We start from the raw sequence: 13,555 nt of genomic DNA, 5'->3' as shown, positions 1-13,555 counted from the left end.
ATAAATAAATAAATAATTCAAATAAAATAATATTATTAATTTCCTCGCTCCTGGTTATAATTATAACATAAATACCTGGAATTTTCAAGTGACTTTTCGAAGTACAGTAAACCAAGGATACTTAAATTCATATATTATACCAAATGATGCTCCCAAATGAAGGTGATGCGCTAAAGTTGCTTCCATAGAATTCAAATTTTCATTTGCTCAGACTTGAAAAGTTATGAAACGCCATAGAAAAATCAGGAAATTAGAGTCTTCAACTGCATAGTAAAGAGAAACTAATGACACTAATCTATGACGCCATCATTCCTTCCCAAAATTTCAAGAACAAAAATGAAACTTCCACCGATGCAGACTTCGAAAATAACTTCCTGCTGTAATTTCTACTAAAAAATTTACACATTTGATTTTTTTTTTTTTAATTATTGAAACAAAGGAAATATATCTAACTCCACCTACCGATCTTGGCAAAATTATAGAGGTGAAAACTACAAAAACAAAACTGCAGGAACATGGCAGCGACAATGAACGCTTCAAATAATACCAAATAACTAAGCAGAAGGGCAACCATCTAACTAAACATACATGATAACCAACACCCACTATATCAAGCAGCTGTTCCCCGGCCTGCATATCGACCAAGCCCACGGCCTCTTCCCCTTCCTCGTCCACGGCCTGCAAAAACATCAAACAAAAATTACTATAATGTTAACATAAGTACCATGGAGGAAAATTAAAAAGACAACAAGGAAAACAGTAGATGAATTGAATGAAGTAATTTTCTTCTGTATCTTCCGTAGCCTGATTTAATAGGAAGTACAATGTAATGCAAATAGCATAGCAAAATATAAGAACTAGAGTTAAAAACACAAATCCATTCATTGTTCTAGCACATACACGGTATCAATCAATATTTCATCTGATAATACAATTGTATTTTAGGCATAACAACTCATCTTTATTATCTAGAAATCTAAATTTCATGAACTTGCATGCTTACCACGTGGAGCAGGTGGTGCATCATATTCACCATAGTCATAGTACCCAACTGGCTGGGCACCATAGCCTCGTCCTCTTCCCTGGAAAGCACGACCCCTTGCACGGCCTCGCTCTCTGCCACCATAGCCACGTCCACCATCCCAGCCATCACCATTTTCCATACCCCCATTGTAAATTCCTAAGCATAAAAGATTATATCCTAATAAGCAACTTTTGCATCTTTGAAAAATCCATAATAAGGAGTTCAAAAAACCATTTCTGATCATTCTATAATCTATAGGACAGCCAATTACAGTGAAATAAGTGAAACTAAGTACTTGGCAATACCTCTACCCCTGCCCCTTCCACGACCACGCCCTCTTCCTCGCATCCTTGGTGAGCCTTCTGTATCATATCAAATTATAGTAAACACTCCATAATAAACACACTTATTTCACTTTTTCAAAATATTAAAAGAAAAAAATTTAATTCACCTCCTTCCTCTTCATATTCATTTAAAGGTTTTACTTGATCAACTGGAAGAGGAGGTTGGTATCTGCATGAGGGAAAAAAAAAAAAAAAACTTAAAATACCAACAATGAATATAATTAAAAAGAACTCCAACAGTCAAACGAGGGCCAGGGGGTTGGCTCTGCCCCGCCCCTAAAAGAAAAATCCGAAGTATTATATCCTAGTTTCACCCAAGTATAAACCATACAACTGTTGCTTTAATTTTCCTTTTCGGTCAAGCCAAATAATGCAAACAAACTGAAACACGAAAAAACCTCTTTTTGTCAACACAACAGAGTACATGTACAGAATCATGTATAATATTGATCTTCCAGTAACTTCCAAAGTACTAAAATAATACAGAAGACAACCAGAACTTGTAGATCATGACAAGATCTTAATATTTACAGAATTGAATAATTAATAGAATCCATCAGGAGCCAAAAATTAGAAGAAGAAAAATGTAAAGTGCAAATTTATATCAATAGAAACTGATACACAAAAGTTAATGAAGGTGAAAACTTCCATCAGTCTGCACTAAAGTCATATAGGAATAAGTACAACAGCATGATAGACACGGTATTTAATTCACTCCTTGAAATCAAAGATCTAATATGTTCCCTCGTCCTCTACATGGTATTTGAAAAACCGAGTACAAATTAGGAGTCAAATGCCAAACAAAGAAACATGTCAAGTAAATTTACATGCCCCTCTCCACGTTTAATGAGATTATACAGACCTGACTTGTTTCTAAAATAGCATAAGCAATCCTTAGTTTAGAATTTAACAAGAAAAAAAGGGGATGTAAGTGATAAAATTTAAGACAAGGCCTCCAGTTTTTTAGAATCAAGGAAATTATGTTTGAAAAAAGGGAGGTTCAATGTTAGGTGTCAAACACACTATGTTAGGCCAAAAGTATGATAAATAACGTTGTAAATGATAAAATGCATAGTGTATATTATCAAATGCAAAAGACTTTGGAGTTTTCACGATTGGACATGATTCTAACTTAAAAATATATTGGTTTCAGGTTTAAATTGTCAAATTTGAGCATCGGAGCAATGGGTAAGCTAGAAGAACTTAAAGCGATAAAGGAAGAGCAATGATTTAGTAAAAATCTCTTAAGAGCTGTCTTCCGGCCAATTTTTAGTATCCAAGATGATGGATTTGGATCTCATGTTCTTCATAAAAGTTGTAGATCTCTCTTTTATCTTTCTAACGAGACCAAGATCACATCAATTGGACAAGTATAGCCCAAGTTATGTCCAAAATACGGAATCAGCGTGCAGAGACACATTAACTCGCTAAAAAGAACTCGCTCGAACGAGCAAATAGCGAGCAGTGTCAACTGTCAAGTAACTCACTAAAAAGAACTTGCTACAGCGAGCAGATAGCGAGCAGTTCGAAAAAATAAGGCCCATGGGTCTTTTTCATTAAAAAGGGACATCTAGGGTTATTTTCATTGAATTTTGGTGCGGCTAAGAACGTCTTGGAGAGGCAAAGGAGCAGTTCCAGAGGGGAGGAGGAAGATTGATCAAGAACTCACCTTGGATACCATTTAATCAAGTTTTATCATGAACTCTCTCTACTCTTCTTGTCTTGTTTTTGTTTCTATGACAATGATAGGCTAGTTTCTTTCTTGTAGTTAGGGTTAGATGGAACCAACGTGTTCCTAGCGTTATCTTTTCCTTTCCTATAAACTGATATTTAATTTCATGTTATGCAATTAATTTGCTTTTAATTCCTAGTTCGATTGTGATCTGGCCAATCTTGAATGAACACATGAATCTTGCATGACAATAGGGATGTTAGTGTAGGATTCTGATCTGATTAATTGTCGGGGTTTGTATGATCTAGGGATAGACTTATGAATCCTATGACTTTATGATTCGTTCTTAATGCTTGCTCTAGGGGAGATCACTAAGGGATTAGGGTTTTGAATAGAGTAAATGATTAAATCAACAAGGGATTGGGGTTTAATTAACATAGAAAGAATCGTCAATAACATGAATTGAATGTTAGTTATCGGAAAGGGTAGACTTGTTAGGAAGACGTTGGGAAAATCGAATCCCTAGCTACGTCTTTATATCATTAATTTCAATCCGTTCTTCACTGCATTCTTGAATCCTTGTTCTTGTTTTTGATCTTGTTAGTTAATTGTTAATTTAAATTTCTGTTTTATTAATTTAAATCATATTCTCAAAACCTTTTCAGGTCGATCCAACTTTGATCGTATAGATACATTATTACTTGATAAATCAATTCTCGTGGGAACGATACTTTACTCTTTACTTTATTACTTGTAAGACCAATATACTTGCCGTGATCGCAACATTCAACTTCATGAGTTTTAATAATTTAATGTGTTTTAATAAAAACCTCTTTGTCCTCTCCCATTCCCAATTTGAAAAAAAAATATCAAGCTTGTGTGACAATAAAGTTATTTTCTCCTTATCATCATCCATAACAAGATATAATACAGTATTTACTTCTAAAACAAATTAACACCATGGCAGTTACTATGTATTTAGCACTTATATCTTCATCCGTAACTTGTAGAACTACAACAGAAGGAAGAAAGGCTTACTAACCTATAGTTGTATGAATATAAAAACAAACAAACTCTGCACAAGTGATTTACCAGAAGTGGGGAAGAAACATTTTATTTATGAGCACAATTCATCAAAATCATAAATGATCATGATTTATCAAAGAGATTAACGAAGCCAATCTTAACTAGTGATCTAGTAGCATGTCTCATAAATAAATAAGCCCATTAAAATACAAAGCATCTAACAACTACACTAAAGAGATACAGATGTCACACAAGTTCTTACCCTGTGGAGGATGTATCCAGTTCTTTCTTTGACAAGGTAATTGTGATCATTGAAACATGGCGAGTAGTCTCCAAACTGAGCAAGTAAAACACAAAATAAAAACAATCAATCCCATACACACAGAAATTAAGTATTTAATGGGGTAGCATCAAAGAAACAAAATCCATACGGAAGAAGGCCTTCTTCTAGCGGTTCCCACACGTCAGTTATATCAGTTGATCCGATTAGAGTGTTTTGATGCAGGTCAACAATCCTTCTCTGAAACAAGTAAACAGATCAGTCACGAAAGATAAACAAATGCAGACTACCAACATATTACATAAAGATCTCTATCCTCCAACCTTGATCAGTTCAGCAATCATTACAGTCTTATTTATAGCACGTCCCATTGCTTTAAGAACAATATCGTCAGATCCTTTCTCCTACAAAAAATACATGTAGAGCAAGAAAAAATGTTAAAAAAATGGCAAAATATTAGTTTAACTCTAGATAAATTGATACTTTCATGTATGGAACACACCAAAAATAATAAAATGGCGAAATCCTAGCACCATTTCAGAAATTTAATGTAAAATGATCAAGTAAACAAAGTAAAAATGGAAATATACAGACAAAAAAGGCCAACAAGGAATTACTAAGAATAAGATAATTATGCCAATCATTAAGATAATTTACAGAATATTTTTTTTTTTTCCACTGAGACTGTGAAAGGAGAAGTTATCAAGTATCACAAACAGTGGATTTTGGGGGATAAGTTTGTTGTATCCTTCAAACCAGAGATGAAAATTTTGGGGAGTATATTCAAAAAAAAAAAACTGTTAAAAAATTCATGCTTTAATTTTTCACCCCTATGGTATATTTGGTGTGGGGCTAATATAGGGAGAAGTCATAAGAGAATAAAGTTATAGAAGGGGGAAAATGGAAGTTTGGCATATACAGTAACAGAAAGTAGTAATTTTTCTGGAAAGGAAAACTTCCCCCTATTTATGGAATAACAAGTCAGGGGAAATTTATTGTCCTCTCTCAACCCCCAAGCTATTATCGCTCTGGCCATCACTCTCTTCATTTGCACATGCTAATCATGCTATTCATTCTATCATCTCTCTAAGGACTATGTTCGCTCTCTCATCACTCTCTAACTCATGTGGCTCTCTTGTTGCTTTTTCTCTCTCTCTCTCTCTCTCGCATCAGACATGTGGATTTACCAGAAAATATTCTTCATTGATTTTGCAAAGTGTTTGTTTTATTACTGGTTTTCTTTAATGATTGAATGGCCAAAGTTCAATTTTATATTTCAATTAGCTAGTTTCAGGTGTATTTGACTCAAGCATCAAATTATGATTGTCTAGAATGAGCTTTTCTTAGTATTTGAATTTGATACTTATTTTCAACTAATGAACAAGATATGTATGTGGTAGGCATCAATTCTTCCGGCCACTCCATTATGTGAACTGTGAAGTGTATAAGATTTTATTTGAGAACCAAACACAATTTTTAAAGGGATGAAGCATAAAAAGTTACTCCAAAGTGAAAAAGAAACTCAAATGATCCGTTAATATCTACTTTTATGTTTAAAGGGACACAGATCCAACAAAAATAAGGCCGTTGACGGTCGCTTATAGGGAAATAGAACAAGCGTTTGTAAATGATACAAATCCCTCTGAATTTCGCCCAATTTTTCTATAAGGGTGTGTTTGGTAGAAGATTTTGTTAAGGATAGCTAGGTAAATGGAAGTGGTATTTTTGGATGTCCATATTTGGTATCATGTTTTAAAAAATTTTGCTAGGGAACTGATACAAACCCATGATCCCATGAATATGTAACTGCATCTCCATGTTTTCTGTATTGTTTAGTTGGGTAGTTATTCTCCATATTGTTTAGTTGGGTAGTTACTTTCCATTATGTTTAGTTGGGTAGTTACTTTTCCATTATGTTTTTACTGTTTATGCTTCAGTTGTAATCTTTATTTAAAGACCCATTATGAATAAAAAGAAACCAGAAAATTGCATCATTTAATTTATTTTTCTCTTTTCCTTAAGCTTATCTTTTTTTCTAAAAAGGAACCTATCATTTGGTGCTCTCGTTGCGTTCACTCTCCTCATCCATGGCTGAAGGAACACGCTTCAGAAAACTTGAAGAAACCCAAGAAATCCATGCCACACAAATCAACAAACTTTTCGAAAACTCTACCCAAGCTCTTTCCCAAATCAACCAACTTCGTGAAACATCCACCAAAACTTCCACACAAATTTCCGACCTTACTAAACAATCCAATCAGACCGTTCACCGCCATAATGAGGTTCAGACTACCCTTACCACTTTAATAGGCCGTATTGATCAACTCATGCATATCACCCCAACCACCAATAAACCAACTCCACCTCCGCCGCCGCCACCACCACCACCACCTCCCCATTTCCCACCTGTCCTTCAACCTAGACCCTTCAAACTTGAATTCCCACGCTTTGATGGAACAAATCCTTCCGGCTGGCTCTTCAAAGCTACACAGTTCTTCGACTTTCATCATACTCCACAACAACAAAAACTCCAGATTGCCTCGTTCCACATGGACGGACCAGCCCTTGCTTGGTTCCAGTGAATGCACTCCAACCACCCCTTCCATGACTGGCACGACTTCATTATGGCACTTGAAGTCCGTTTTGGTGATTCTCCCTACGCTGATCACATGGGATCACTTGCAAAACTCCAATAGACGACTACTGTTCAAGCCTACATCACTGCATATGAGTCCTTAGCAAATCGCATTTCCAGCCTCCCATCAGAGTTCCTACTTCACAACTTTATCTCTGGTCTTAAGCCAACAATCCGAAAAGAGGTACAAGCTCTCCAACCAACAACCATCTTTCAAGCCCAGGGTCTCGCCAAACTCCAAGAAGATAAACTCTCTGACCTCTCATTTGTATCCACTTCACCATCAAATCCCCCACCAGGTGTTCGACGATTAACCGCAGAAGAAATGAAAGTCAGACGAGAACAAGGGCTCTGTTTTAATTGCGATGAACACTTCTCCCGTGGCCATAAGTGCAAAAACTCTTCCACTCTTTTACTCCTTAATGATAATCAACCTGACCCAACATCAAATGACCTTCTCCAATCTTGGGCACATCAAGAACCTTGGGGACAAGGTTCATCTTGATGGAGAGGGGAATGATACAAACCCATGATCCCATGAATATGTAACTGCATCTCCATGTTTTCTGTATTGTTTGGTTGGGTAGTTATTCTCCATATTGTTTAGTTGGGTAGTTACTTTCCATTATGTTTTTAATGTTTATGCTTCAGTTGTAATCTTTATTTAAAGACCCATTATGAATGAAAAGATATTAGAAAATTGCATCATTTAATTTATTTTTCTCTTTTCCTTAAACTTATCCGTTTTGCCAAAAAGAAACTTAGCAGGAACTCATTTGCCTAGTATTTGCTTTTTGTGTGTAAAAAACACTATTGAATAATACCACCTACAAGGTGGTATTTGCTGATAGATGGGAAAATCCAAAAAGGATTGCAAGCAAGTAGACCAAAATGACCCTGATGTTTGGGAAAACTACAGTAAACTAAAACCATATTTTCTCATTTTATTTTAGTCAAGGGTTGTTGTGGTAATTTAACCATATTTTCCCACCTATATTTTACCTTCAACCAAACATAGACTAATAAAATTCTATCCAATTTTCTTGGTAAAATTTTGACGAACCAAACAACTTTTTTTTTAATTTTCCTACCAAACTTTATTTCCCACCATATCCCTAGTAATTACATTTCATTGGTAAAAAAAAATTCTCATCTGCCAAACACCCCCTAAGAGTGCATAAGAGATAAATTTCAACGGTTAAAAAATGCATTAAAGGAGATGATAGGAATATAGTGGTGGTAACCTGAAGGAGAGTGGTGGCGTAGGTGATATAATTCCTCATCCTTCCTTGAGTAGTAATTCGTATCTCGTTCTCATTTATAGGACTCTCTGCTTTCGGCTTCTCCACCCTCTGATACCTATCCATCTGAAACAAACCGCAAAAGCAATTCTAAGAAACAAGACATTAATTACGCATGCTGCCGTTAAGAGAAAATCTCAACTTATATCACACACCGTTGTGTTGTGCGTGGGTAAGATGGAAGCGCGAGTCTGGATGGCTGGCTTTGGGGGATATGCTAATGCTACCACTCTCAAACTCACTCACACTTCTCTCCCTTCTTCTCAGTTGGCAGCGTTTGGGGATATGGCTATGTGATTTGAATTTTAGGCCCCGAAAACAAGCAAAGAGAAGCCCTACACGCGTTGCTTGCGCACGCGCTCTATGTGCTAAAGCAGAGGAATAATGCTGATGAATAGGGCTATGAGGTCGCGGTCTTATCGCCGACGAGCCCGCCAAAGCCACCCTTCCTTCCTTACAATCACCCAATGGGCTTTTTTTATGGGCCTGCCCACCCATCATCTTACTATTTTACATTGAGAATAATAGAAAGAAAAATCTACTGATATATTATAGGGTTTTATAATTCTCATGTTGAAGGAGAATTGAAATCTCATGTTGTAGAGATAAAAAATATGTGGGACCCATGTGTTAGAAAAAATTATATGTAGAACCCATGTCAGCATGAAAATCGAATGGTGTGTAAGAAAATTGTAATTCTCATGTTAAATGAGAATTATAAAATCCTACAACAAATTTCAGTTAATAATGATTTTGTATCAAATATATCTATTTTTTCTTCAAATTCTGGATAATTACTATTAAAAAACAATTATTATGATTAGGAATATAAAGAAATATACCCTGAATCTTATTTATCAAAATGTGATTTTTTGTTCAAATAACTATTAAAAAGTTTTCCAAAAAAAAATATGACTATGTAAGCACCTCCTATTTTTTTTATTAAAAGCAAAGCTAGAAATTTTTCTAATTATAATTATAAGTTAATTAAATAGTTAACGAAATTATATTGAAATATTTTTTGAAAAAAAAAAATGACAATTCGTAGCCTGTGAATACCTAGGGCCCGTTTTGGATGGATTTTCTCTCTCCAGAAGTTGCTTTTTTTTTTTTGTTGAAAATAAACACTTTTCATTTTTAGTTCGTTTAGATGTCTGCTTTTAAAAAAAGCATAAGTCACAAAAAAAGTCAAAAACTTACTTTTTTCTGAAACTAAAAATTTTAACTTCTAAAAAAAGCAGAAGTCAAAAGCCAAATATTTTTTTCAAAATCTAAATATTTTTATAAAAATATAAATAGCTTTAACTTTTGTAAAAAAGACTTCTAAAATAAGGAAGAGATAAAAGTTGCTTTTTTGAAAAATGCAAACAAACGGGCACCTATCAAGTTTAGAAGCTTCTTACCCTTCTCTTAATTTTACAGGAGTTGAAGCAGAACATGGCAAAGCCAACTGATTCAGATCAAATTTGTTTTCAAATGCATCTCAAGCAATACCATGACAGACCGTTATAAAACCATGGTCATTTAGATAGAAGCCTCTTACTTTCCTCAACCTCTACATCTTTTGTAGAAAATTAGAATTCAAACATGTTTCCGTTTTTATTTCCTATTAATTAGGATTGATTATGATTGATTAGGATTGATTATGATTGATTAGGATTAATTGTGATTGATTAGAATTGATTGTGATTAGGATTGTGATAGGATTGATTAGTTATCGCTTAGTCATTCTTAGCGATTCTTTCTTGTATAAATACTCACTCATGTAATTTATTCAATATCAATATACAAAAACTTCTTTTCAATATGGTATCAGAGCGGGTTCGTTCCTACCCTAATTCAAATCTGAAATAACCATCCAAACACTTCCATCACCGTCAAACACCTCCTAAACACCACCTTGAATCTGTCCAACACAGAAACCTAGTTTACTGACCTCCGATCAAAAAAGTGAGGTGACCATTCGACTCAGAAGGATCCGACGAGTCGACCGCCGCTGGACCCATCGCCGTCAGCCGCTGCATGCGCCACCACGCGCCGCCTTCCAGACGTTTTTTTTCCGTCGCGACTTGCACAGACCTTCTCGCCGGCTTCTCCCCTTCCTGTTCCAGAGGTCAGATCAAAAGTTTACAAAACTTGATTTTTCATCAACGGTCAACCCTTCTCTTTTTATTCATGGCTTCCTCAAAACACTCTTTTTATTACCACGAGCAACCTCCTAAGGCCACTAGTCATGTGGTCCAGCAAGGTACAACTTTCCATGTTGATAGTCAAAATCATTGGATCCTTGATTCTGGAGCCTCTGATCATATGACAGGTAATCTTGGCTTGTTTTGTTCATACACTCCATATTCTGAACCTTCTCGGGTCAAGATCGCCGATGGCAGTTTTTCCCAGATTGCGGGACACAGAACCATTAAACTTTCTGAGCTGATTACTTTGACATCAGTTCTTTATGTTCCTTCTCTGACTTGTAATCTCATTTCCATTAGCAAGCTCACCTCTGATTTGCATTGCTTTGCTAAATTCTTTCCACATGGTTGTGTTTTTCAGGAACAGGACTCGGAGAGGATGATTGGCAGTGCTAGAGAGGATGGTGGACTTTACTACTTTGAGGAGGATGTGACTCATGAAGCTGTTTTCGTAGAAAAAAACTCTATGTTTCCTTTTGATTCATGTAATGATGTTATGCTGTGGCATCGTAGGCTAGGTCATCCAAATTTTATTTATCTTCAGAAGTTGTTGCCAAACTTATTTATTAATAAAAGTCCAAGTTTGTTTTCTTGTGATATTTGTCAACTTGCCAAGCATACTCGTGCTCATTATCCTTCTAAAGTTCACCATGACTCTTCCCCATTTTCCTTAATTCATAGCGACATATGGGGTCCAGCCCGTGTTAAAAATATTTCAGGTACTCGATGGTTCATTACCTTCATTGATGACCATTCTCGAGTTTGTTGGGTGTATCTTCTAAAGGATAAGTCCGATGCTGCATCCGTGTTTAAAAAATTTCATGCCATGGTTCAAACCCAATTCCAAGTTGCTATACAAATTCTTCGTACAGATAATGGCAAAGAGTATTTTAACTCTATTCTTGGAGAATATCTTTCCCAACATGGCATCCTTCACCAAAGCTCGTGTCCTGACACACCCCAACAAAACGGAGTTGCGGAAAGAAAAAACCGACATCTCCTTGAAGTTGCTCGGGCTCTTATGTTTACCACGAGTGTTCCTAAATATCTTTGGGGAGAGGCAGTTCTCACTGCCTCGTATCTGATAAATCGAATGCCATCTCGCATTCTGAAATTTCAGTCTCCTCTTTCTAGTCTTGTTCGTATCTTCCCTTCCTTCCGAGGTGTCTCCTCCTTACCTCTCAAGTTATTTGGTTGTGTTGTATTTGTCCATATTCCCTCCCATCAACGGTCTAAGCTTGATCCTAAGTCTCTCCAGTGTGTCTTTATTGGTTATTCTCCTACTCAACGTGGCTATAAGTGTTATTCACCCTCTCTTCGTAAGGTCTTTGTCTCTATGGATGTCACTTTTTCTGAGAATGACCCTTTCTTCCCCTTGACTTCTCTTCAGGGGGAGTCTATAGGAGTAGATGAAGATCAGTCATGGGAACCTATTAATGCCACATTATTACCTCTACTTTTGGAAACAGGGGGAGCTACAGAATCCTCACCATCAGGAGCCTCCTCAAAATGGGGACAAGTTTATAGCAGGCGAAAGCCTCCTCAAAGTGTGAATAACCCAGAGCCTCTACACTGCCAGGATTCTGAACCATGTTCTAGTTCCAGCACCCCAATACTTGAGTGTCATGGTGAAAATGATCTACACTTGCCCATTGCTCTCAGAAAAGGTACTCGATCTTGTACTACTCATCCTATTTCTAATCATATTTCATATGGAAAGTTGTCCCTAGGGTTTCGTGCTTTCAATACTATGTTGGATAGTACAAAGATACCGAGAAATATACATGAGGCTCTCAATGATAAAAAATGGAGGGATGCTGTCTTTGAAGAAATGAATGCTTTAGAAAGAAATGGAACTTGGGAGATAGTGACCCTACCCAAAGGAAAAAAGGCAGTAGGATGCAAATGGGTGTTTACAATAAAATTCAATGCAGATAATAGCATCAACAGATACAAGGCAAGATTGGTTGCAAAGGGTTTCACTCAGACTCATGGGATAGATTATCATGAGACTTTTGCTCCGGTTGCTAAAGTCAATACCATCCGAGTTCTCTTATCTCTTGCTGCCAATCTAGATTGGCCTCTGCAACAGTTAGATGTGAAGAATGCATTCCTAAATGGTGACTTACATGAAGAAGTCTATATGGATCCTCCACCTGGTTTTGAAAGGGGAAATGAATCAGTGTGTAAACTAAAAAAGTCTCTATATGGATTGAAACAGTCTCCCAGAGAATGGTTCGACAAATTCACACAAGCAGTCAAAAGAAGAGGCTTCATTCAAGCACAGACTGATCATACTCTCTTCCACAAACACTCTAAGGATGGTAAAATTGCTATTCTTATTGTATATGTAGATGATATAATTCTTACAGGTGATGATATTGAGGAATTGAACACCTTGAAGAAATTTCTAGCAGCTCAATTTGAACCCAAAGACCTTGGCACTCTCAAATATTTCCTTGGTATGGAAGTTGCTAGGAGCAAAACAGGCATCACTCTAACACAAAAGAAATATGTTCTAGATCTTTTGTTGGAAACAGGAATGTTAGGGTGTAAACCTGCTGAGACACCTGTGGAACCTAATACCAAGTTAGGTATTGAAGATGGGAATGAGGTGGATAAAGAACAATATCAGCGATTGGTTGGTAAACTAATCTACTTATCTCATACGCGTCCTGACATTGCCTTTGCGGTGAGTATGATTAGTCAATTCATGCACTCACCCAAGGAGAAGCATCTTAGTGCAGTCTATAGGGTGCTTAGATACCTCAAGAATACTCCAGGAAGAGGATTATTCTTTAAAAAGGGGTATAAAAGGACAATTGAAATCTACACTGATGCAGATTGGGCAGGCTCATCAGTAGACAGAAGATCTACCTCAGGCTATTGCACCTATGTGTGGGGAAATCTTGTTACTTGGAGAAGCAAAAAGCAAACAGTGGTTGCAAGAAGTAGTGCTGAAGCAGAATTTCGAGCTTTAGCTCATGGAGTTTGTGAAGGAATCTGGTTAAGAAGACTTCTTCAAGAGTTGAAGATTTCATATTCCCTACCAATAAAACTATATTGTGACAACAAGGCAGC

General features: G+C 36.4%; 1 protein-coding gene across 1 annotated transcript; it reads right to left on the bottom strand.

Moving 5' to 3' along the window:
• Window positions 1-285: 285 nt before the first annotated feature.
• On the bottom strand, window positions 286-8,643 carry LOC133300124 (uncharacterized). Its single transcript, XM_061499617.1, has 9 exons — window positions 8,438-8,643; window positions 8,226-8,348; window positions 4,670-4,750; window positions 4,498-4,586; window positions 4,329-4,403; window positions 1,476-1,537; window positions 1,330-1,386; window positions 1,004-1,180; window positions 286-678 (listed from the first exon to the last, which is right to left on the bottom strand). The coding sequence occupies exons 2-9, from the start codon at window positions 8,346-8,348 to the stop codon at window positions 611-613; spliced, it is 732 nt and encodes a 243-aa protein (XP_061355601.1). The 5' UTR covers window positions 8,438-8,643; the 3' UTR covers window positions 286-610.
• Window positions 8,644-13,555: the final 4,912 nt, after the last annotated feature.

Source organism: Gastrolobium bilobum, unplaced genomic scaffold (genome assembly GCF_033153095.1).
Source record: "Gastrolobium bilobum isolate Gb01-03AN ecotype WA unplaced genomic scaffold, APGP_CSIRO_Gbil_v1 utg14161, whole genome shotgun sequence".
NCBI classification, from domain to species: Eukaryota; Viridiplantae; Streptophyta; class Magnoliopsida; order Fabales; family Fabaceae; genus Gastrolobium; species Gastrolobium bilobum.
This window is presented reverse-complemented; position numbering and strand designations above follow the sequence as displayed.

Bases quoted from the DNA above. Each gene is read 5' to 3' on its own strand.
- LOC133300124 (XM_061499617.1), bottom strand. From the start codon at position 8,348: ATGGATAGGTATCAGAGGGTGGAGAAGCCGAAAGCAGAGAGTCCTATA. The intron at 1,387-1,475 runs GTGAATTAAATT...GATATGATACAG, and splicing joins TGAATATGAAGAGGAAGGAG to AAGGCTCACCAAGGATGCGA. The intron at 679-1,003 runs GTAAGCATGCAA...ATGTTTTTGCAG, and splicing joins TGCACCACCTGCTCCACGTG to GCCGTGGACGAGGAAGGGGA.